Genomic DNA, 25,595 nt, shown 5'->3' on the forward strand with positions numbered 1-25,595 from the left:
GAGCTCGTGGCCCTGATTGCCTACCCTCTACGGCGTTGCTGGTTCGATTGTGGGACCAGCGGCGATGGCCACGAAACAAGATGGGGATCGGTCAAAGACCAAGTCGACCCGACGTGGCACCGTCCATCCGGCCAACAGCATGGACCGCTATACCCTCCAGAGGGGATCTCCCGGCGGACCGCACAAGTCCCCTGAGGGCCCTTCTGATGCCCCGGACTTGCCCACGGATCTGACTCTCCACGACGTCATGGGCGCCATTTCCGAGATGAAGGCCTCGGTGGGCCAGCGGTTCGACACCCTGGCACAGAAGATCGATGCGGTCCTTGTAGACGTTGGCCTGGTGAGGGCCGATCTTTCCAAGACCAACGATCGAGTTGACTCTTTGGCCCACACCGCATCGGGCCTTACGACTGAGGTGGCGGCACTACAACTGGAGGTACGCCGGCTAAGTCAGGCGAGCGCACTTATGGATCGGCGCCTCGAGGATTCCGAGAGTCGGGCCCGGAGGAATAACATCCGAATCATCGGAGTACCCGAGGGATGGGAGGAAGCGGCGGCGGATCTATTTGTGGAGGACCTGATCGCTACCCATCTCCAGCCTCGGGGCCTGAGTAAATTTTTCGCTGTGGAGAGGGCCCACAGGGTTCCCGGGGGAAGGTCGGAGCCCCTCCGTGACCTCTCATTGCCCGGATTTTTAACTTTCGGGACAGAGACGCTATCCTGCAAGCTTCCAGACTACATGGGCCGGTTAAGTTGGACAATATGGAGGTGAACTTTTACTCTGATTTCACCCAAGCGGTCCAGAAGCAAAGACTGAGCTTCCTCGGCGTTAAACGCAGACTCCGGGACCTGAACTTAAAGTACGCCATGCTCTTCCCGGCCAAGCTGCGAGTGGAGGTGGATGGTCGCACGCACTTTTTTGATCGTCCCGAAGCGGCCGGGGACTGGCTGGACACTGTCTGGGGATCGTGATCGAGATGGCGGGGGGGGGGCGGCGGGAGGAGGCGGCCCACTGGATCGGGACTGAGGGGTCAATATTGGGCCTCACTCTCGACGAATACGATGCTACTTTCGATCAAGCGTCTGTCTTTGTACATTCCCCTCCCATGGAGGTTGTGTGGGATCTAGAAGGGGTACTCTTTCCTCCTCTAGGGGGTCTAGCTAGTTTCTTTTTATAGGGGCGACAGGCACACTGCAAGTTGGGGGGGCTGTCTGGGCTCATGCAGGGGTGCAGGGTGGGGGGAGTTTTGTTGGAATGGGTGGGTTGGGGTGGGGTGTTGTTCGTTTACACCACAAGGCAAACGTATCTTTGTGTTATTCCTACAGTGCTCTCTGGGGGACGAGTGATGACTTCTGTTTATGATGGGGGGTAGGGGACTGAGTTTGTTGTCCTGGAATGTTAATGGACTGGGGGACAGGATAAAACGAGGTGTGGTCCTGCAGTTCTTGAAGCGAACTTCGCCCGATATAGTTTTTCTGCAGGAGACGCACCTCATTGGCAACTCCTTTTGCGCTATGAATCGACGGGGCTACCGCCTTGTGGCCCATGCGGGCTTCACGTCCGGTTCAAGGGGTGTGGGCATTATGGTTAAAAACTCGCTCCCGTTGGAGATTGATGAGGTGCGCCATGACGATAGGGGACGGTACACGGTTTTGGTGGGCAGACTGGAGGGCAGAGTGGTTGTTTTTGTGTCAGTATATGTCCCACCGGGGCTGCAGACGACCACCTTTGCGGACCTGGGGCACCTCCTCCTTGGCCTTCCGGAGGGGATTCTAGTGGTGGGGGGGGATTTTAATGCTGTAGTTTCCGGAACTGTGGATCGTCACCCCCCTAGGGATCTCCCCCGGGCCCAAGAGTGGTTATCTGGCCTCTTGGATACCCTGGGGCTGGTGGATTGTTGGCGACTAAAACATCCCACGAAGCTACAGTACACCTTCCATTCAGGGGCCCATGGTAGTCTCTCACGGCTAGATTATGTCCTGGTCCCAGCGGCTTATGTAGGGAGGGTGGGAGAAGTGCGCCATTTGGCACGGGGTATTTCGGACCACTCCCCGCTCTTGTTGCATTTTGATGTTTTACCGAGGGGAGAGGGTAGAGTGGCCCCGATCAATCCCTGGTACCTGCGTGACCCCACCATTCGCGCAGAGCTGATTAAATCCCTTAAGCGCTATTTTGACGAGAATGTGGGGTCTGTGTCATCGGCGGTCTCACTGTGGGAGGCGTTCAAGACAGTACTCCGAGGAGAAGCCCTGTCCCTTATTTCCCACTCCCGGAGGCGCGAGCGGGAGGAGGTGACCCGTGTGGAAGCTGAGATAACAGAGTTGGAGGGGGATCTAGAACGTGGGGTGACGGAGGATAAATTACATGTTCTCCAACTCAAGCAAGCGGCCTATAAGGCCCTCGTCACGGAGGCGGCCAGGGGCCTCAGTAGAGAGCAACAGGGGAGACTGTATGATGTGGGTGATAAGGCTGGTAAATTGATTGCGTGGCTGGATAAAAAAAGAGAGAGCGAGTCGTGTTGTCCCGTTGATTGAGAAACCGAATGGTGTGTGTGTCACTGAACCGGAGGAAATTGTCTCCTGCTTCGCGGACTATTTCCGTGGGGTATATTCCCCAGTGTCTTCCCGCTCTGAAGAGGATTCCCATGCCCTGCTCAGAGATATCGCGCTGCCTTCCCTTTCTGAGGAGGACAGAGTGTTGTTGGACGCCGCTCCAACCTCCGAAGAAATTGCCCTCGCCATACGCTCGGTCGCTTCCGGCAAGGCCATGGGTCCTAATGGTCTTCCCATCGAGTTGTATAAGCTGCGACCGGATACGCTGGCGCCGCATCTCCGTGCTATGTTCCTTGCGGCCCACTCGGTGGGTTCCCTCCCGCTAGACCAGCGTCTGGCTACCATCGTGGTTATCCACAAGGAGGGGAGGCCACGGGACCGGGTCACATCCTATCGACCCATTTCGTTATTGAATGCGGAGCCCAAAATTCTCGCCAAGGTTCTGGCCAATCGGCTGGTCGGCGTGGTGTGTGACTTGGTCCACCAGGACCAGTCCGGCTTTATTCCCCACCGTAACACAGCGCTTAACCTGCGGCGTTTGCATGGGGTGCTCGCACGTGTCCCGTTCATACGGGAGCCGGCCATCTTGGCATCCTTGGACGCCACTATGGCGTTTGACACACTTGAATGGCCATATATTTGGGCGACGCTCGCGAAATTTGGGTTTGGCCCAGGGTTTATCAGCTGGGTTAAATTGTTGTACTCTGGCCCACTGGCGCGGGTGGTTGTGAACGGTAGAGTGTCGGCTCCGTTTGAGTTGGGCAGGGGCACGCGGCAGGGCTGCCAGTTGTCGCCGCTTCTTTTTGCGCTTGCCCTGGAGCCCCTGGCGGAGTGGCTGCGGTGGGAACCTTCTATTCGTGGTCTCCGCTGGACCCCCGAGTATGAGGACCGCGTGTCTCTATATGCTGACGATATTCTCCTGTACCTGGCTTCCCCACGTAAATCACTGATAGTACTGGTTGATGTATTGCACTCATTTGGTCGTAACTCCGGCCTTGTCATCAACTGGGCTAAATCGTGCGTGTATGTTCTCTCTGGGGAGGCTCCTATCCTTCCGCGGGGCTGTCCTATCCAGATCGCCCCGCAGGGATTTAGGTACCTGGGTATCTTCATCACCCTAGACGCGGAGGCCCGGTATGGTCGAAACCTGCTGCCCCCCCCTCCAGCGCCTGAAGGAGGATGTCGCGCGTTGGCGGCGTTTGCCGCTCTCGCCGCTCGGCCGGGCGGCATTGTTTAAGATGATGTCGCTGCCGCGTTTCCTGTACGCTCTGCAGAATACAATGGACCTCGTCCCGGCGCGCTACTTCCGCGAGGTGGAGAGCTTGCAACACCGCCTGTTCTGGGACGGGAGACCGCGTATCGCCCTGGTGAAGCTGACGCTCCCGTGGTATGACGGGGGGGATTGCCCTCCCGGATATTAAACGGTATTATTGGGCCTCCCAGCTGGCTGCGATTAATCACGGCCTATACGGGCCCGCCCTAAACCCGGCCTTTGAAATGGATAAGATGCTACTGCCGTGTGGTGACTATAATCGAGCGCTCTACTCCAGCTCGCTCGACGCACGTCTTACGGGACCCACGCGTGTCATGGTACGAGTGTGGCACGCGGCTAATGTAGCGATGGGGTGGAAGGATCGTTTGACCCGGGCATCACCACTGTACGCATCTGAGCAGTTGGGCTCCCTGTGGACCTCGAAGGGCTTCGAGAAGTGGGACATGATAGGCATTAGCAGGGTGGGGGATCTCTGGACGAGGGGGGGATTCAAAACGTTCGGGATGTTGCAGACGGAATTCCAGTTGCAAGACAGGGAGTACTTTCGGTATATGCAGATCCGTCATGCACTATGCTCCGCCTTCCCGGACGTTGCCTCCATCCCGGAGTACTCCCCTCTGGAAGATAGAGTGCTGGATGGACATGTACCGGAAAGCACGATCTCGTTAATCTATAAAAAACTGATCAATGACCGCGTGGGATTGCTGCTTGACCTTCGCGAGGCTTGGGTTGCCGATGGATTGGAGCTGGACGACGAGGACTGGGTCTCTGCGGTGGCCTCCCCGAAAGAGGTGGCCATACCGGCCCGCCTTCGCTTCGTCCAGCTCAAGATACTCCATAGGGTCTACATAACGGGGCCAAGGCTATTGCGTATGGGCTATGCTGTGGACGGGTTGTGTAAGCGTGGGTGTGGTTCTTTGGGGACCTTTCTTCATATTTTGTGGGAATGCCCAGAGGTGGAGCGATTCTGGCGTGGTGTGCATGAGGTCCTGCGGGTGGTTACGCATGTGCCGCTGCTGCCCGAGGCGAGGAGATGCCTGTTGAACGTGTGGGAACCAACCGACTATTCGGCGCCACAGAAGTGGTGGGTGACTCTGGGATATATGGTGGCCAAGCGCGATATTGCTCAACTGTGGGGTTCCCAGAGGCCCCCCGACTGTTTCGGCCTGGAAGGAAAATATGGACTGGTGCATGTTTAGGGAAAAGGTGGTGTATGTAGCGAGAGGTAAGCCTGGGACATGGGTGAAAGTGTGGGGCCCCTGGAACGCCTACCGTGGTGGAATCTGCGCCCCGCCGTTATTGCCCGATCCGTCGCCTGCCCCATCCCCTTAGCCGGTTTAGCTCTCCGGTACCGGGCACTGAGTCCACCCAGTCCCTGTTCTGACCTTCTCCCCCCCCTTGATACTCCTATGGTTTGGTCGGGTCCCCCTTCTAGGGGAGCACATGCTGCTGTTTTCGATCGTGGGTTGCCTTGTGGTTGGATTTTGTTTGTTGTTATTTATGTTTAAAAGAAACCGTCATGTGGGGTCCGTATGGTGTGGCGGCCATCAACGCGGCTAACTCCTGTATGTTTCCCTTTGCCGCTGCCTGTGCTCTACTGTGTGTATCTTATGCTCCTCTTGTTTGCTAGCGGCCGGCCTGAAGGTTGTAGGCCCATCTTTGTATATTCTTTGAACTTTGTAATAAACGGTTTAAAAAAAAAAAAAACTTGTTCCTAACTTTTTAAGTCTTTTGTTGTACTAGTGGAATGGGGGGGGGGGGTCTACACAGGGCCCTAATATTCCAATTAAAAAATTAAAATTAAATTGAAAATAGTGTTGGAGTCTAAAGTCAATAGTGTATTTCTCATGCAAAAATCAGTTATGACTTGGTGCTACTGCGAAACACAAGTTCAGGATCCCACCGCTGTTACACCAACATAGGAAGGTGTAGTATTATGTGGTGGTGGTTAGGCTTCACCGTGCAATACTCTGACAATACAACAAAGATGGTCCTTGGATTCATAATAATAAATCCTTAGCTCGGTCCTGGTAGGGTGGCAAAGAGCAGTCAGGCTTTACAAGAGGAACACGTAATAAGCATTTTAGATTAAGTAAAGTTTTTTTTCTGTTCAAAAACTCAAGAGTTTAACAGTAAAATAACATTATTTCATTGTATGTGTCCCGAGTGAACATTTATTCCGTTTGCTGTTGGTTTTTTCGCGAGTGTGCTCCGCCGGCATTACTCTCCACCCCTCCCGGGTCTTGGCCTCCAGGTGGAGCTGCTTTTATTTTGATATATAGATATATAGATATATCACGCTCCTGGGTTCGCCACACACTTAGGGAGCACTCGGACAGCTGAGAAGGTTTAACCCTTAACCTTTATTAACTGGTATGAACGGCACACGCACGCAGGAAAAATTCAAGCAGTCACTTTGTCTTGCCTTTAAGCGTTTCGAATTCTTCTTCCTCAGAGGCTGATCAACGAAGATTGCGTGCACACTCCCACATGCTACCTTAATAAACCATGCCACGCCCCTTGATAAGCTGCCCGAATGGGCAGCCCATCAAGGGGCGTGGCATGGTTTATTAAGGTAGCATGTGGGAGTGTGCACGCAATCTTCGTTGATAAGCCTCTGAGGAAGAAGAATTAGAAACGCGTAAGGCGAGACGAAGTGACTGCTTGAATGTTTCCTGCCGTTCATACCAGTTAATAAAGGTTAAGGGTTAAACCTTCTCAGCTGTCCGAGTGCTCCCTAAGTGTGTGGTGAACCCAGGAGCGTGATATATAGATATATATATATATATATTTCAACTCCTGCAACTTCCAGCCAACCAGGCGGCGAAGAAGGAGGCGCAGACCCCGCAATATTTCAGGCAAGATGTTTTATTATATTAAAATCTCCAACCCACGCACAACGTGTTTCGGGCTTCAAGAGCCCTTGTATGTATATATTTATTTAAAACACTGGGAGAGCCTTCTGCATTAACTCCTCTTTTAACGTAACCGACTCCACCTTCGTTCTACATTTAACCATTCCTTTAACCATTACCCATTACACGAACACTTTACAACATACTTGTATCCTGTCCTATTTTTCAGACTGCTTTTGCTGATATTTTGGACTCACCAAGTCATATTCCAAAGTGCTATTATGTGAATAACCCCACTGAATTAAGTGACGTGAATTCAGGATGTACAGTACAAAAATGAAAGGCCTGGCTTTCTATCTTCATTTTACATGCATTCCTTAATTCTTGTGGTCCTGGCCTGCTCCTCTTGAGTAGTTTCAGATTTGGCTACAAATACTTACTGACTTTAAAGGTACCTTTTGGATATTGACTAATTCGACTGATAGCCAACAGTCCTGAGCATTGCTGAGAACTAAAGTACATGCTAATTTGTGCACTATTATTTTGAGTCAAAGTTAGTAGATTGCTCATTGCATTTCAGGGGGTGCCTTTGTAAGCATTAAATACAGAGCTACACTGTGAAATATAACCATTCAGCTAGTATTTTACATTTAGCAGAAAGCCTTTGATCATACTGTTGGGTAAGTCATTAACCACTGGCTGCTAGAGTCATCACATGCCCCTTCCATCAATATTCAGCCGATTTCAAAACCTTGTTGCCTTCCCAACATTTGACTGGATCTAACAATCTCAGGATTCAATAATACCATAAACTGGATCCTGTAAATTATGACAGGATGCTTTTTCAAGTGCAAATCAATGTCACATCATGTTATCTGTACCTTCCAATCAGGGCCCAGTGGACCACGGCCAGTCTTCACAGATTTGAATTTTGATGGGTCTTCATCTGGTTTGTAATCCTACAAAATAATGAACAAAAGAATTATAACAAGAAAGAGTCGACCTGGAATCAGCACAATTTGCTTATTTATGAGGGGCATTCTTTATATATCATCAAGCAATGCACAGTGCAAGAACGTCTTTAAGCAACATATACTGCAAAGCAGCATACGATGCATTGAGCAATGCATTCTGCAAACATATCACTTTTCCATGAGCAGTAAAGCAAAATTATCAAGCAAAGACCGATGTAAATATCATTTACCAATATGCATCCCATGCACATAATTAAGCAACAAACAGTGCACACACAAAACCAACCAAAACAGATTATAAAAACTCATTAAGCTATCAAAGATGGAAGCAGGTTGCGTAACGAGGGCACAGGCCTGTCTTACTTCATTTTTCCACACTAAAATACAGTGCAAGCATACCACACCGTAGACTCTATACAATGTAGAGTACAATGCTGTCAACAAGCAAGGCTTGAATTTGAGACATAATTGCCAAATGGTTATCAACTTGATCAAAACCAAATTGAGATTCCTCCACTTCAAGCGGCATTATCCTGAAACACTGGAAACCAACAAAAGCATGAAACTTTCAAACGCAAAAACAGTGCTTACAGCATATATTATTTTTGTACATAAGTTGGGGTACCGTGGGGGCCATTGTTCTTTGGCTGCTACATGTACAACAAAACCTTGTGGTCAATTCTCATTCTTGAAAAAGAAAAAAAAAAACGCATGTTGCCGAGAATGGCAGTTAAATATTGTAGACCGGATGGTAGACCCGCCTATTGTTTTATAAGCAATGACAAATAAAAGTGTCCGGGGGTCCCCTAACCAATCCCTCCAGACTGCTGATCAAAAATAAAGCAAATTAAGTATTTCATGAAAGAAGTCGACTTTGTAATGGGCGACTAGGTTCACTCAGTAAACAAATGAAGTGAGGCAGGGCAAGAATTGCAAGAAAAGTTAAAGAGTGAAGGGGTACTTTTTAGAAGCACTTCTAAATAGCATAGCTGTCAAAAGAGAATTGTACATTCTACAGAACAATCCTCCCCTACCCAGACCATTGTATGGCTCCGTGATCCACATTAATATAGAACCACATTACTAATTGAATGTTTGAAGGTGAAAATAAGGGGGCCAAAAGATGGGTAGGCAGTGAACCATGTGTAGAGAGAATCGTTAATGTCAGATAATGACAGAGTATGGCTCAGGCAGGCAGATGACCACAGAAAACTCAGACTCTAATTAATGACAACTGACAACTACTAACAACGGAGGCGGCAATCCAAGAAACATAATAACCATAGTTATTGCCTCAGGAACAGACACCAGCACTGAAGGTCCTGCATTTCTAAGGGTTGGAAACGTTAACTTGTTTTACTCTCTCCTTGAGCTGCTGTCATAACTGATCCCTTAAACAGACCAGTAAAAAGCTTTGCTAAACAGGCAATCGCCTCCCTCTTTTCAAGAAGCACTGGCCAGAATTCCCCTGCAGTCTACAATGTATTGCTTCACTTTTTAGGTCGATATACTTTAGCATATACTCCTCCTGTGGGCTTAAAGCCATCCCTCTGCTTTTCTTTTGTTTGTTTCAGTTTCCTTTAAAAATTCTTGCTTGCTAATGGTCAATCCTCCCACGGAGCAGGGACCAAGTATTGTATCTTTACACTTCAGTTGTTGATCTGTTTGGGGGATTATTTTTTTTTATTTGTTTCCTGCTCGTGTTACTGTTTGCCTGTGTTCAGCTTCGGCACCATAGCTGCTTGCATTTTAATGCATCATTCGTCCCTCTCGCCTCCAACATGGCGCACGCTTTACGGATACTGTGCTTTATCTTTCAGCATGGCGTGCCCTGGTCAGTCTTTGGTAACAGAGCATGCTTTAACCCTCTACACCCCAGCACAGAGCCATCCAAAGGAGATGGCAAACAACATCAACACAGTCTCTCTTGTGGCAACACAGACTTTGCCGGTAAGACTGCAACTTGTTCAGTAGTGTAGGGCTGTGTTCACACGATGGTTACGATTTCCTGAAAACCCTTCTCCCTGGGTGCACAGAAATGCTAAACTTTCTATGGACACACAGCCCACATGTCTAGAAGGCTTCTTTAAGTTACAGGACTTCCCTCCCCTCCCTAGCTCAAGCTTGGCTTTTCACATCTAGGCTTCCTTCCCACTGTACATTTTAGAAATCCCCTTAAATAAAACAGCAATTCACTTGAGCACACATTTACACAGAAATTATTTCTCTCAAATGCAGTTACACACATTTTCACAAACTTTGACACACACTGACACTAATTCTCTCAAACATTCTCTCGGAGACAAGCTCTCACACACACATCCTAAATCTCCGTCTCTCATGACCGTAGGCTCAGAACACCAACTCTGTAAGTGCAGGACCCCCCCCACCAGCTCTCACCTGAACAGTGTTGCCAGTTCCGCCACAAATACGGTGACCGCACAGATTACCTCACCATGACTGACTTCTTCTGTCTTTCTGCGTTTTCTGAGTTCTTGCAGTAAACACACTTGTGTCTAGTTGTCAGTGCTGCTGTATAGCTCTTCTTTTATCAGCCCCTTCTAAAACTCCCAAATCACTTTCTGCTGCGTTGTTGCATTTGTGGCAGTTGAAGCGAGCACACGCTGCAATGTTGTTGTGCCCAGCATGAGCCAGGAGCAGCTCTCCATCTGCATCTAAAAGTCTTATCATTCCTTGAGGACCACTTGCACCCTGAGCAGCCCTCTGTCTGCATAATCTTTCATTCACATGCTTCCTTATCTTCTCTCTGTCTCTCTGCGACTTTCTAGCTCTCCCTTCTCCCATCTCTCTCTCTCCATCTCCCCGACTTTTCATTCGGCCCAAATCTCTCTCCACCAAGTCTTCCATCCATCTTACGCATTTGCTTACTCCCACCTTCCTCACCCACCCAGGTCTCTTTCTCTTACATACTTCAACCTTTAACACTTCTCCCATCTTCCTGCTCACCTCTCGCTCCATACACTTGTGCTTTCTCCCATCTTCATCTCCCCTATATATTCCTCTCCCTCTATCGCACCCCAACTCCGCCATCGCTGATCTGTCCAGAGTCGCAGCACGACTCAACTCACCACTCTCCACCTTGACCACCTCCCCTGGTTAACAGAACAAGCATTTTTCAGCGAGCATGGCCAGCCATTGACAACCTGCCTCTTTCCCAGAGCTCTTTCTATCCCCCTTTCCTCCACTGCCACACAAAACGATTTCAGTCACCTCCATGTCACATTCACAACCATAACTGACAAATCTGTTCTCAAATGTACATCAACACCTACTCTGACTGCATAGCCAATTGTGTAGTAATTTTATAGCTATTGGAATCCTGACGATACAGCACCCAGGATAATGTGCTGCATGGCTAAACACTATGCTATTGGCATAGCGAAAGGCGAGACCTATAGGCTATGCCAATGCTTATTTTATGGAGCTGCTGGCCCTGCACTGCATTCAGAGGTGCCTCTGTCCATCTATAGCGCTGCCTGACATGGACGGATGCCCGACATGGACTGCAGTGCCCACTCCCTTTTGCTACCACTATTTAAAGGAAGTTCCCACGGTATTCCAGCCTGCAGGATCCCACTGAAGGGCCACTGTTAAGGGCCTCACCTCTTTGGGCCTGTTAGGGCAGCCAAAGGGCCAGGAGGGCAGTGTTACATATCTTTCCCACCCGCTCTTTTGTTCTCCACATCAAGTACTCCACTAAACTAGAGGGTGCTGATAAGACTCCTAAAAAACAGTGTTTGTTGATCAATCGTTTACTATTTTGCCATGTAAATTCACCACCTGAACTATGCCGCTTATTGAAATTTGCACTTTTATTACCAATGTAGTAATAACTGGATTGTGATTCAAAGTTGCGCTAGTATTTTTGCACACCGACATTTGCTGCTCAGCTAAACTTGCACCATATTTTTTGCTACTGTACATGAAACTGCCAGTGTTGCCAAAGCTGACTGTGGGCATTATTTAAAGTAGGGCAGATGCAGAGATCCACAGTAAAAGTAACAGACGCTCCATCCACCTTATTATGTGTATTTAGAATGCCATTAATAATAATGCACAAACAATAGCAAATATCTGCTATTTCGTGGGTGGGAGGCAGGAGGGACGGGGCAAGCAAGCAACAATGAGGGAGGGGGAATGAGACAGGCAAGCAACAACGTGGGAGGCAGCAGGTAGTTCTGGGATAAGCAAGCAACAACGTGGGTGGGAGGGGGCCAAGCAACTGATGTGAGGGGACAAGCAACAACACAGCCAGGTGGGTGGGGGGTCACAAGACGGCCTGTACATGAAGCTCTAATGGGGTGCCGCAACAAAAAAGAAAAGAGTTGCTCCAAAAGCACAAGCTGTGGAAAGATGCTGGGCAGCAACAACACAGCCAGGCAGGGAGGGGGGGGGGCGGTTGGGGGGGCACAAGACGGCCTGCAAATACATGTAGCTCTAATGGGGTGCTGCAGCTAAAACGAAAAAAGTTGCCCCAAAAGCACAAGCTGTGGAAAGATGCTGGGCAGCAACAACACAGCCAGGCAGGGGGGGGGGGGCGGTTGGGGGGGCACAAGACGGCCTGCAAATACATGTAGCTCTAATGGGGTGCTGCAGCTAAAACGAAAAAAGTTGCTCCAAAAGCACAAGCTGTGGAAAGACGCTGGGCAAGAAAGCAATACTTGGGTCATGCTCCAGGGGAGGGGCTTACACACTAAGAGAAGGCGAAGCTGGTATGCTCTGACCAAAGAGAAGCAAGGAAATTAGAGTGATGATGAACCAAACAATGGTAAGCAATGGGTGGGCTCTACATGCCTTGTAGGTAAACAAACTATCTTGCAGGCGACAGCCTATGGGATGTCTCAGGTGAGACCTAAAAAAGGTGTGCACCCTAATGGGGAAGAGGGACAGAACTTTAAAGCATGACTGAGATATTACTTGCAGGACAACCACCTGGGCAAAGAATGTGGTTCAGTGCTGAAATGTCCCAAAGTGGAACTTCACTTTGTGCTTGAAATTTCATTCCATTACTAAACATTACGCCGTTGGCACTGTGAATCTGCCCTATGAAAGTCTGCACACCAATTAACCCCTTGTATGCTGAGGTTTTTTTCACCCTCAGTGCTGAGCTCTTTTTTGATGTTTCAGGCACTTCGCGCTTAAGCCTTCATACCTTTTTCCAACAAATGGGATTTTTACTCCACATGTTTCAGAGTCTAAAGATACCTATGGTTTGTGGATTCAACAAGAATAAGAAACTTTTTTGGAAAAAAAGTCTTGTGCAAGAAAAAGTATGTTTTCCTTTAGTATACATGGCATCAATGGCTTGGAGCACAATGTTCACCAGCTTTTGAGTTTGCAGTGGAAAAAGATGTAAAACCAAAAGGATAACCCATAAAGTTATACATTTCTGAAAACTACACAAAACTGTGAATTCAACAAGGTGTTATTTGTGTCAATGACTTACAAAAGAAAGCAATAGTTAAAATAAAAAATAACGAAATAGGAAAAATAGAGATACACAACAATGTTTTAATCTAATTTGGTGCCCCATTGACAACTTTACAAAAGTAATATACCAGTACGCCCCTCTGACTCTTCTGGTCACAGGTATGAATAGTGTTTAATGGCTGTCCAAAACTTGTGACACCCTGGGCTAAGAACTGACTTCGATCTTATGATGAATTTTCATTGTGTTCAAACTATGCGTCAATTCATTTAGTAAAATCTAATAAATTAATTATAGAGTGTGAAGGCAACCTATGCATTTTTTAAATGTGTCCAAGATACTGAGTTTAGAGATAGTGGCTATTTGTACAATAGCGATTTTGGGATTAACCACTCAAACATGTGACCCCGGGGGCATTTTGAAAAATGTGTTCCTTCTTGTATACTGGCTTGCATTTGGCAGCGAAAAATTGAGGGAAATTTAATTGATCTTAACAAATGTTCTACTATTCTGGGTTTTCACACTTCTCCCAATAAAAATGGTACCCCACTTGTGTGGATGGGCCAATCGTGGAAACAGGAAAGGCCCCAAAACGCAATGTGGAGACAACATTTTCCCCATCAAAACTGACCCATTTCGGCGCTGTGGACAGCAGCTGTATTTGGGCCGGGGCTCTGCTGCCACACAGAGAATCCTTCTTAACTCAGACATTTCTGAAAGCGAGATAGCAGGGGAGTCCAGCTCTCTTCTCCAGGACTCTTGGCAGAGAAATATCATAGGGAGAGTAATGAAACTAAAACTGACCTCATCTTCTGCTCTTCTAAAAAGGTGCCTAGGAACAGACTTTCTGTATCTATTTACACCCTTGATAATTATGAGGTTCCCTGTACCAAGAAATTGGTTGTTTGTGGTTACTGGAACGAAAAGTCTAAGCTACATGTCAGCATCTAAAATAAAAATAAAAATCGGGCTAAAGTTCACCGACATAAATATGCATATCTCCTTCACCCTTTACCTTAACCTCAAGAATCTTACATCACCTAATTGGACAACAAATACCTCTACTCTCTGCCCTCCATCTCCAGACTTTCCCTTCTTTCACTATTCTACTCTCTCTCTAGTCTTCTATTTCCAGTTCACCTCCTTCTAACTCAAACTCCCACCCTTTCATTCTTTTTCCCAACCGCTTTCCAGCCTCCCCATCAACTCTTCCCTCTCTGTTCCCCATTACCATTATAATGGTAACTCCACCTCTTTCCCTTCTCCCTATTTGATGTTACGTCTTCCCTCTTATAACCGACCCTCCCTTTCCTCACCCAACACCTCAAGTGCCCATCAGTTTACTCCACCATAAATGAATTTCGCTGGAAGGCAGTTGAGTACTATGTCTTCACTTTCCTACTTCTCCCGCCTTTAATGGAGCTCCATTTCTGTGCCCTTAGTCTGCTCCTCAAAACCAACATTAATGTCGCCATCTGGGACCCATTCCATAGAGTTACTGATAGTGTGAATCCAACAAAAGCAAACTGTTCATATTGACTGTAGTTCCTCCCTCATCAACTCTTCCCTCTCTGTTCCCCATTACCAATATAATGCTAACTTTCCTGGCCTTTCCTCGGACCAGCCATCAATGGTGGACACCCAAACACCCTCTCCACCTGCTCCTGTCGCACACCTCCTCTCCTTTGTGGACCACGGCATACTCAGTCCTTCTAATTCCCCACCATTTAATCTTTTCCTTTCCTCCCCTCTGTCACAGTCTATCTTATCAACAAAAATGCCTTCACTCATGAATGTTCTATTCTGAAATCAACTCTCAACCTTCTTTCTACCTCCCTCCCATCATTCTTTAAACCTCTTTAACCTCTCCCCAGCATCTGCTCCTCCTAATACAGATGGATTTTATTTAGCCTCCCTATTGTATACCTCTTCTCCATCTCACCACCCACTCTCGACCTGCACCTCCTATTGCATGTCATTCTTACTTAATTCCCATCACCAATATTTTTGGAAAGCTGGTCTCCCACGCAGAAGACCATGCACTACAAACCTCATGAACATCAACTTCTTCCACAAGAGTAAAGTACCCATTCTCCAAATCTACACCCATTCTCAACTGTGCTCTTGGTAAAAGTAAATCCACTGCCTCCAACTACGCTAATATTTTTTTCATCATCCTTGTATGTGGTGTTGCTATTATCATAGTGAAACCAGAGGAAAATTGCAGGGGTTAGCAGGAGTGGGGGGCTAGGTGGTGTTACCATAATTCAAAAGTGAAATCTGCCTTGCTTGCTCTCTCCTGCAATGCCCTTCTCCTCTTATGATCTCCTTCAAATCAATCTCTCACTTAACCAACATGGACATGTTGAGATTATCTGCTATCTACCACCCCCTGATAACAACCCAACCATCTAAAATGAGCTAATTGAACTCCTCACATTCTAACCTTTTCTCATGTCACACCATCCTACTTGGAAACTTCCAAACCAGGTGGGATAAATCTTCCAACCCTATCATATCTGAACTGGCTTACTTCCTCTCAGCTAATGATCTTTCTCAACATTTTATAACCCCTACTTTTGGCACATGTTCTATCCTTGACCTCATTTCCAAACAAGATTGTGTCCAAACCTTAAACTCAATCATCTTGGACTGGTATAACCATTTCCTCATTTCTTTCTATCCATCTTCACTCACCACTGCCTCCTGGAATCAAACAGTGCATGAATACACTTAGTGTCATGATCACGGACTTCTGGATAGAGAATATCTGCCCAATTCCATCTCCTCTATTCTCGTGCCCCCACCTGACTTCAGCAACACCAATTGCCCCTTTGAAAAACGAAGCTCCTCCACTGATGGCCAAGTCAACTGTATTACTCCCACTCTGCAGGAGAACCCTGTACAAATACAAGACTCAATTTTTTTCTTTTTTTCTAGCCTTAGAGTCAAGAGATGCTTGGTCTATAGAGCTGAAGGATTCTGGAGTCTCACACAAACTCCAGTGTCATTTAACACGCTCAAAGTCAAAAGGAAATGCTACAAATTCTCCATTCCCTCAGCTAAAGCTGCACTTTCAAGCAGGCCGGTAGCATATTTTTAGGGGGGCATGGCCCTCAGCTATGATCACACATTAAAACTGATCTATAGGTGCATTCTTTCCCAAATACTGGTTGTTTTACTAAATACTGACCATTAGAAGTTAGAGGTCAAAAACGATTGAGGACAGACTATTGAAAGGTAAGTGCATATATAGGGAGTATAGATTTAATATTCCTAACTCCACAACTACATACCCTGAAGATATATATGGTGTTTAGGTACATATATGTGAAGTAAAGTATAGAAAATCTATACTTATTTACTTTTCGATATTTTGGATACAATATTCTGTCCTCAGTATTTTGTGCCATCGATATTCTGGTGCACACCAATGCGATTCTGAGTGAAGGAATTAGGGGCCGGGTGTACGACCATTTTATTTTGTGCCTCGCAATCTGCAACTAATTGCGAGTCGCAAATTGCGAGGTGCAAAATAAAATGTACAACAGTGTGTTTAACACGATTTGTGATTCCCAATGGGGTCTCAAATTACGAGGCTCATTAATATTAATGACTCTTTCGCAATTTGCGAGGCCATTGAGAATGTCAGGCCCTCCCAGGGATGGTGGCCTGCTGGGCTCAGCAGACCACCATGTCTGGGACTGCTTTGAAATAAAGCAGTATTTTTAAAAAAAACACAGCCTGTTTTCCTTAAAGGAAAACGGAATGCATTTAAAAAAAAACAAAAAACGTTTTTGTTTCATTTTTTAAGGGCAGGCAGTGGTCCCTAGGACGACTGCCTGCCCTTAAAGGAAAATGCGCTACTTACCAGTATGCATCTGTTCTTGGCATGTAGAGCTGCAAATAAGTACACTGTGCATTTGACCGTCATCTGGTGTTGGGCTCGAATGCTTGCACCTTGTTGTTGTCTTGGAAGAAGTCTTTTGTAGTCACCAGATAGGTGACTCCTCCCTTGGACGATAGTGCGCATGGGCATCGACTCCATCCTCAGATTGTTTTTCGCCATGATGGCAAATGATGGAGTCAGTAAGAAGTAGAAGAGATGTCCATGTGAATGTATCTGGAACGGATACAGGCCCCGGGGAGGCGGGTGGGCGTATACGGATCTGCAGCTCTACATGCCAAGAACAGATGCATACTGGTAAGTAGCATTTTTCATTTGAGGCTAATGAGCTGCAGATCGTACACTGTGCACAGACTGTACAGGAGTGTCTCCCCTAGCGATGGTCACCTGTATCCGCTGCAGTAGTTTGAAAAAGTGTTTTAAGAACAGCCTGGCCTACAGAAGCTTGTTGTATGCCTGCATGTCAACACAATAGTGTTTGGTCAACGTGTGTGGTGTAGACCATGTTGCTGCTTTACATATCTCATCTAAGGGAATGTTCCCTAAGAATGCCATGGAAGCCCCTAGTTTGAGTGTTGAATGCACTCTAGGGGGAATTGTTAATGTGCCTTTAGCCTTTTGGTAGCATATTTGAATGTATTTTACTATCCACCTGGCGATCCCAGGTTTAGAGATGGGGTTATCCTTATGAGGTGGGGAGGAGGCTACAAACAGTTGTTTTGCGAAAGGGTTTACTCCTGTCAATGTAATAAAGTAGTGCTCTTTTGACGTCTAGTGTATGAAGAGCTCTCTCTGCCACAGAGTCTGGGTTTTGGAAAAACACCAGTAACTCAACTGATTGGTTAAGATGAAAAGCAGAGATGACTTTGGTAAGGAATTTTGGACTACTTAGTTCTGATGTATTTGTAAGAATGGTTCTTGTATGGTTAAAGCCTGGATCTCGCTTACCCTTCTGAGAGAGGCAATTGCAACAAGGAAGGCAACTTTCCATGTGAGGAACTGAAGTTCACATTTATGTAGCGGTTCAAATGGGGGACCCATGAGCCTGGTAAGAACAATGTTTAAATTTCGCACTGGAGAGGGTGGCAGTCTGGGAGGAATTATTCTTTTAAGTCCCTCCATTAAGGCTTTAATTGCAAGTACTCTAAATAATGACAGATGTGGTCAGTTTTGTAAATAAGCAGCAAGCGCTGCTAGATGTAACCATATGGATGAATATGCTAGATTACATCTTTGTAAGTGTAGCAAATAGCAAATAATGTCCTGGATGGAAGCATCCAGCGCATCTATTTTATTATTTTTGCAGTAGATGACAAATCTTTTCCATTTTGCTGCATAGCAAGCTCTAGTAGTAGGGCGTCTGGCTGCTTTAATAATGTTTATACAGTTTGGCGGAAGTTTAAGATAACCAAACTCTAGGACTTCAGGAGCCAGATCGCTAGATTCAGTTGTCCTGGATCGGGGTGCCTTATCTCTCCATGGTTCTGCGTCAGCAGTGTTGGGGAGAGGTGTAGTTTTTGGTGTGGAACTACTGAGAGTTCCAGTAGTGTTGTGAACCACGGTTGGCGTGCCCATGTGGGAGCCACTAGGATCATTTGGAGAGACTGTTTTCTGAGCTTGCGTACTACTAGGGGAATCAGTGGGAGTGGCGGAAAAGTGTATGCAAATCTGCCTGACCAGTTCATTCATATTGCATTGCCTTTGGACAATGGGTGTGGGAACCTGGTGGCAAAGGTTGGGCATTTTGCGTTTGCGTGTGTGGCGACAAATCTATGTTTGGTTGACCCCACGTGTAGAAGAAAGGTTGGAGAACTTGAGGATGAAGTTCCCATTCATCTATCTGCTGTGTCTGCCGACTTAGCAGATCTGCAATCCGATTGTGAATTCCTGGAAGATGTTCTGCCAGCAGGTATATATTTTGTGGGATGGCCCATCTCCAAATGTTTTGTGCGAGCTGGGACAGCTGCAGAGAGTGTGTGCCTCCTTGTTTCTTTATGTAGTACATGGCTATCATGTTGTCCGTGGGACCAGGACAGTCTTGTGTTGTAGATGTACTTGAAAAGATTTTAATGCTAGAAATATTGCCAGAAATTCTAGGTGATTGATATGGAGCGCTTTCTGTTGAGTGGTTCATTTGCCTTGAATTGTATGGTTTAGGAGATGGGCTCCCCAACCGGTGAGTGATGCGTCTGCTGTGAGCACTATCTGCGGAACCAGCTCGAGGAACGGCCGCCGTTTGGACAGGTTTAGTGTGTTCCACCACTGCAGAGAGCGATGTGTGCAGCTGTCCACCAACACCAGATCTGTAAGTTGTCCTTGAGCCTGGTTCCACTGACGTGCTAGGCATTCCTGTAAGGGGCGCATCTGAAGTCTTGCATGCGGTACGATAAAGATGCAAGAGGCCATCATCCCCATGAGTTGCATGAATACTCTTGCTGGGAGGGAGTGCTGCGGTTGAAATTTGCTGCTTAGGGCTTGTATACTGGCTATCCTGGCAGGACTGGGATATGCTAGAGCTTTGTAGTTGTCTACTGTGGCCCCTAGATACCGATGCATGTGGGAGGGCTGGAGATTGGACTGGGGTAATTTATTGTGACTCCCAAGTCGTGTAGCAGCTGGACAGTTTGCGGAGTGTGATGAACACACTGGTTGAATGAGTTGGCTTTTATCAGCCAGTCGTCGAGATATGGAAAGACATGGATTTGTGGTCTTCTTAAGTGTGCTGCTACTACCGCAAGGCACTTTGTGAACAACCTGGGTGCGGTGGTCACCCCGAATGGAAGGACTTTGAACTGATAGTGTTGTCCGTCCACTATGAACCTTAGATACTTCCTGTGAGCAGGGTGCATGGGAATGTGGAAGTAGGCGTCCTTGAGATCTAGTGTGGCAAGGAAGTCGCCTTGCTGTAGCAGTGGGAGAACCAGTTGAAGAGTGATCATATGAAAATGATTGGACTGTATATAGAGATTGAGGGGTCTGAGGTAGAGTATTGGCCTCAGGGTCCCGTCCTTTTTGGGGATTAGGAAATACAGTGAGTAAACCCCTGTTCCTTGATGCTGTAAGGGAACTGGTTCTATTGCGTGCTTTTGAAGCAGTGAGAGAACCTCTTGTTTTAAGAGTGCAAGGTGTTCTGTGGACATTGGACGCTGTTTGGGTGGAATGTTGGGCGGGGTTGCTGTGAGTTCCAGGAAGTAACCATACTGGATAATTTGTCTTAACCACTTGTCTGTTGTGATGGAATCCCAGACAGGTAGGAACCGTGAAGGTCTTCCCCCGACCGGGGTGGAATGGTATGGGGGGAGTGGAGGGAAGTCACTGTTTATTAGCGGGGGAGGTGCGAGTGTTATTGTTACCTCTGCCTCTTCGTTTGTTGTTATTTCCCCTGTATCCGCCTCTAACATACCCTCTGTTGGGGGATGTTTGTGTTGTGTTTTTGTAAGAAGAGGAGGTAGTGTCTGTTCCCATGTTTTTGGATGCTCCTCTATAAAAGGAGGGACGAAAGGAACCACGTGTGGATGGAGACTGTAACGCTCCCATAGATTTAGCAGTTTCCATGTCCTTTTTAATTTTTTTTTTAGAATGGTGTCTACAGCCGGTCCAAAAAGCTGTTCCTGATTGAACGGCTGGTTGAGGATGGTCGTTTGTACCTCCTGTTTGAAGCCTGAAATGCGTAGCCAGGCATGTTGTCTGAGTAGTACACTAGTGTTAATGGATCTAGAGGCTGTGTCTGCTGCGTCAAGGGCACACTTGATAAAGGCGTTAGTTATTAATTTGCCTTCCTGAAGTAAGTCATTCGCCTGGGTCTTGTACTGATCAGGTAAATGCTGTAATAGGGTTTCTAGCTTGTTATAGTGAGCCCTATCATACCTAGCAAGTAATGCTTGGGTGTTAGCTATGTGCCAGTGGTTGGCTGCTTGGGCAGCAATTCTCTTGCCAGAGGCATCTAGCAACCTAGATTCCTTATCCGGAGGTGGTGCGTCACCGGAGGTTTGGGAATTTGCACATTTTCTAGCGTTGGACACTACTAGTGAGTCTAGAGGTAGCTGCCCTCGGACGTAGGCGGGATCATCGGGGGCTGGTTTGTATTACTTAGCAATTCTTGGATTGAGAATTCTAGCTCTAACTGGGTCTTTGAATATGTCTGGGGCATGTTTAATGACCCCTTTAACCATTGGTAGTATTTGGACGGATTTCTGCGACTGTTCAAAAGTGTCTAGGAGGAAATCCTCATCTGCAGGGTCTGAATACATGTGAATGCCGTGGTAGATAGCAGCTCTATTAACAAGTTGTCCATATCCAATATTGTCATCTGGGGGAGATGATTTTGTTGGATATGGCTGGGGATCTGGGAGGCCTGGGGGATCCATAGGGTCATTATAATCGTCGCGGTCATCTTGTGGTGTGTCTGTATCATTATCTGGGTCACTGAAAGGGTCATTGTTGCCTCCCCTCCCCCTACATCATCATCATCCGATGGAAGTGTTATAGGCTGTGGAGGTGATAGAGGTATAGGAGGAAGAGCAGGAGTAGGAAGAACAGGAGAAGAGGGTCTTATAGGTGAAGTGGCACAGTCTTTTTTCTTCAGAGGCACTGCAGGAGTGTCTGTTGTGTCCAGCTTACTCTTCTTATGTGGCACAGAGGCCACATGTCCTGTTTTGGAGTGATATGGAGTTTTTTCTGTTTGGGATCGACAGGATATGGTCGGACAAGTTCTTCCTCCTCGATAACCGCTTTCGGCGCCGACTTTTTGGGGTCCGAGCGTGGTTGAGATTTGTGCTCCGAGACCTTAGGAGGTGCTTTAGAGTCCTTTGGCTTGGCTATGGAGACTGAATTCTTTTTCGGTTCCGACGTGTTTGGTTTCGGATCCAAAGGTTTTTGTTTCAGCGTGGAAGTGGTCGGAGCAGATTTCTTTTTGGGAGTAGGTTGGTCTCCTGGCTTCGGTGCCGAAGACGCCTTGGGGATAGGGATGTGCGGTTTGCTTGGTCCCGTGCTACCGGAAGACTTGTCCTTTTTCTTCGGATCAGAGCCCGAGGGCGGGGCTTCTGAAGTATGTTTTTGGTCACGACTGGGGCCAGCAGGCGAAGTCTTGACCAGGGCTTCTTTTTCTCAGGTGGAGTGGGGGTAGGGGCAGTTGTACTCACTCGTTGACCAAGAGTGAGTCGTCTGCTTCGGACACGATTTCCAGATCTTTAGAATCTTCCTCTGGGACACCTGGGCCTTTGTCGAAGATGTCCGCTGTTGCCGGAGCGGCTTTCTGCGCCATGATGTGTGACGGATCACGGATGGTCTTTTTCGATCGAAAAGAGGCGCAGGCCTGGCAATTGTTCTCGTCGTGTTCTGGCGAGAGACACAGATTACAGACCTTGTGATGGTCACTGTGTGGGAATTTTTCTCCAGACTGGGGGCATTTTTTGAATGAAGTCCTTTCCATGAGCTGTAGGCCCGACGGCGTGGATAGGCCCAGCGGCGACGACCGGAATCGAGTTGTTGAGATGTGCGTCGAAGATCACGCGATCGAAAACAATACCGGAGAGTTGTAGAGAGTTTGTGTGTCGAAAAAACGTGAAATACAAAGTTTCGAACCGGAGCGCAAAAGTTACATCCGAACCCAATAGCGGAAAAAAACTATCTGAGGATGGAGTTGATGCCCATGCGCACTATCGTCCAAGGGAGGTGTCGCCTATCTCGTGACTACAAAAGACTTCTTCCAAGACAACAACAAGGTGCAGGCATCCGAGCCCAACACCAGATGGTGATCTAATGCACAGTGTACGATCTGCAGCTCATATGCATCGAACAAATATTTTCGCATGCAGGACCCCTTCCGATTTGTGAATGCATTACCCCCTACTTGAAGGAGGTGGTAATTGCGAGTGTTTTGCTACCACGATTGCGGTCGCAAAACATTAGTACATGGTTTTGAGACTCGCTATTTGGAAGGGAACGCCCCTTCCAAATTGCAAGTCGCAAAACTTATTTAGCGAGTCGCAAATAAATTGCAACTCGCTAAATAGGCTTTGTACATGGCCCATGATGTTTTTGCATGCGCAAACGGGTTCGCAAACCCGTTTAGGCATGCAAAAACGGGTCGTACATCCAGCCCAAGGTACATATTAAAGCGCGCTCGATCAACTTTCCACAATCTGACTTTAAATCCTATCAATTAGATGGTATTTAAAGTAGAAGGGTGTAATGTCTGACTTGCAACTTTGTGTATTTTCTTAAACTGTTCAAGCTTCGTCCAAAGCAAAACTTATTAAGTTATTTATTTAAAAAAATCAGCTGGCTTCAGCTCAGAGCCCTCCCTCCCACATCTCTTACCTCAAGTGATGGATATCCAGCCACCACTATCAAAATGTCTTTGCTGGAGAATGTCCTACCTGGGGCCTTCTGTATCAGGAAATCATCACACCTAGAAGGCCCGAAAGGATAAACCTTACCTCAAGTAAATTTAGTAAACTTCAGGGCAAATTTACAAGCCACTTGCGCCACCCGAACGTCACTTTTTTTTATGCTCCTGTGCGTACAGTGCAGGCCGTATCTAAAAGGCCTCGGTATGGCTTTTGATGGCCTTGTAAATAAGATGTAAGGCCACACATCGCTAGTTGCTGCGTTGCCTTACATTGCGGAAGGGAGGCGTGCCATGGGTGTTGCTGTGGGTGTTCCCCGCAACACCCATGGTTTTTGACACTGCTCCAGATTTACAACATAGCATGAATTTGGGTCAGCACCAAAAGTGTACAACTCCTCAGAGCAGGCATAACGAGGAGAAAGAAATGTTTACATTTCTCCTTGTTTTTCCCCTTTCCACTTGTGCTGCATTCTACAACACACATAGACTGAGAAAAATGCCTCTCCTGATTGTTTTGGGGCAGAGCCTCATCCTTCACAAAAACAATGATTGCAACACAGACACCCTTGCACCATGATGAAAGGGTGGCTGCGTTAGCGCATGGCTGCAATTTTGATGCCTGCGCTAGCTGAAAGGACAGAAATGCACTGTATCTTGTAAATACGGTGCATTTCAGTCATTTCGAATTGGCGTAGGGCAGCGCAGCAAAATGACTTCCGGCACTGCCCAACACCAGTTCATTGTAAATATGCCCCTTCGTCTGCTTCAAAGATTGTAGAGTTTCCTAATTCCTATCAACTTCGAGAGTGACATTTTAAATTAGGGGAGAGTTAAATTAAAACAACTTTATAGAGAGTTTAGAGCATATCCATCAAGAACATTTTGGGAAATTAGTGGCAAACTGTGTGTTTTAAACATTTTACAGTTGCAGTGATGGTGAAAACTACAAACTCTGGTTATGGGTTCCACAATAATTGGTCCTAGGAGATGGATCCTCAGCATTTTTACCCTGCCAGAGTTATATAGATAAGCCATTTTTGAAAGATAAATTCTGTCATAGCAGCTCTCAGTGACATGGCAGACTAGATCGGATCATTTCAGATTCACTGTGCTGCTGGTTGGGATATTTGCAGCCCTTTGTAGCAAGCAGATCAACCTAACAAAACATCTGGCTCCTGGAAACAAAATATAGATCTCTTGAGCAGAAGTTATCTAACCAGGCTGTATTTCGCAGCAGGCCAGTGTAGGGTGAAGCAATGTCAATTAAATGTAAGTTGTACCTGATTTGTGAGGACTCTGCCCCAGCATAATATGTTGATCAAAGCACTATGCCATATTAGAATCTGGGGTTTGAGGAATGGACATTGCTTCTGAATGACTGCTAAGTATAGACAGTGACCACCATGTATGCATCCTGAATAGGAAAGGTCATGAAAGTTGCTTGCTTAAGAAGAGAATGACTCTGTGCCCTGTACAGTTATAAAATCTTTTCACACAGCAAATTCCTGTTTGACATACCATATACAAAAGGTATATAACCTGGCCTTTTCTGCAGGGCAATCCCCTCATTTTTTGCCTTCAACCGCCTAACTTCTGAACCCGTTTTGTAGGCTTGTAGGACTCTCAGCACTTTACTACAGCTAACCAAGGCTAAAGTGCTTGTGCTCTCTCCTTTAAACATGGTGAAATTGGATTACACCTAGTTGGCACATTTAATTTATTTGTAAGTCCCCAGTAAAGTGGTACTACGTGTACCCATGGCTTGTAAATGTAATGCTGCTAGTGTGCCTGCAGCACTGATTGTGCCACCCACTTAAATATCACTCTAAACATGTCTCAGGCCTGGCACTGCAGCCTGCGTGTGCAGTTTTACCTGCCATTTTGATCTGGGAGGATGGGCCACCTCTGACCAGACGGGTGAGGTGCGGTCACCTATCACACATTATAAATGCTCTGCCTAGAGAACTCAAAAAGGGTTTGGCACTATTCTTTTTTTACCCATGACAAGTTGGGGCCAGGGAAGGAAGGTAGGAAATTCCATACACCCCTGGGGTAGAAGCTTCAGAACCTTCTACTTCAAAGTGGCATCAGGTAAAAATAATGGACCCTAAGACTCAACTCTTCAGTAGACCTCTTGAACTGAGGGAAACTTAGAAGGACTTCTGTGCTGCTCTGCCAGAAGGACTGCCACTCTGCTGCCTGCTACCTTGCTGCCTGAGATAAAGGACTAGA

The 25,595-nt window shown here is 47.0% G+C and overlaps 1 protein-coding gene across 1 annotated transcript in view; it reads right to left on the bottom strand.

The window, feature by feature from the left end:
* PITPNA (phosphatidylinositol transfer protein alpha) overlaps window positions 1-25,595 on the bottom strand; it is a 230,081-nt gene that overhangs the window by 100,768 nt on the left and 103,718 nt on the right. The window contains exon 8 of the mRNA XM_085649058.1: window positions 7,563-7,640. Within this exon, the coding sequence (XP_085505184.1) occupies window positions 7,563-7,640 (78 nt within the window). The remainder of the gene's footprint in view (window positions 1-7,562; window positions 7,641-25,595) is intronic.

The sequence above is a fragment of the Triturus cristatus genome, chromosome 3_2 (assembly GCF_964204655.1).
Source record: "Triturus cristatus chromosome 3_2, aTriCri1.1, whole genome shotgun sequence".
In the NCBI taxonomy this organism is placed as follows: Eukaryota; Metazoa; Chordata; class Amphibia; order Caudata; family Salamandridae; genus Triturus; species Triturus cristatus.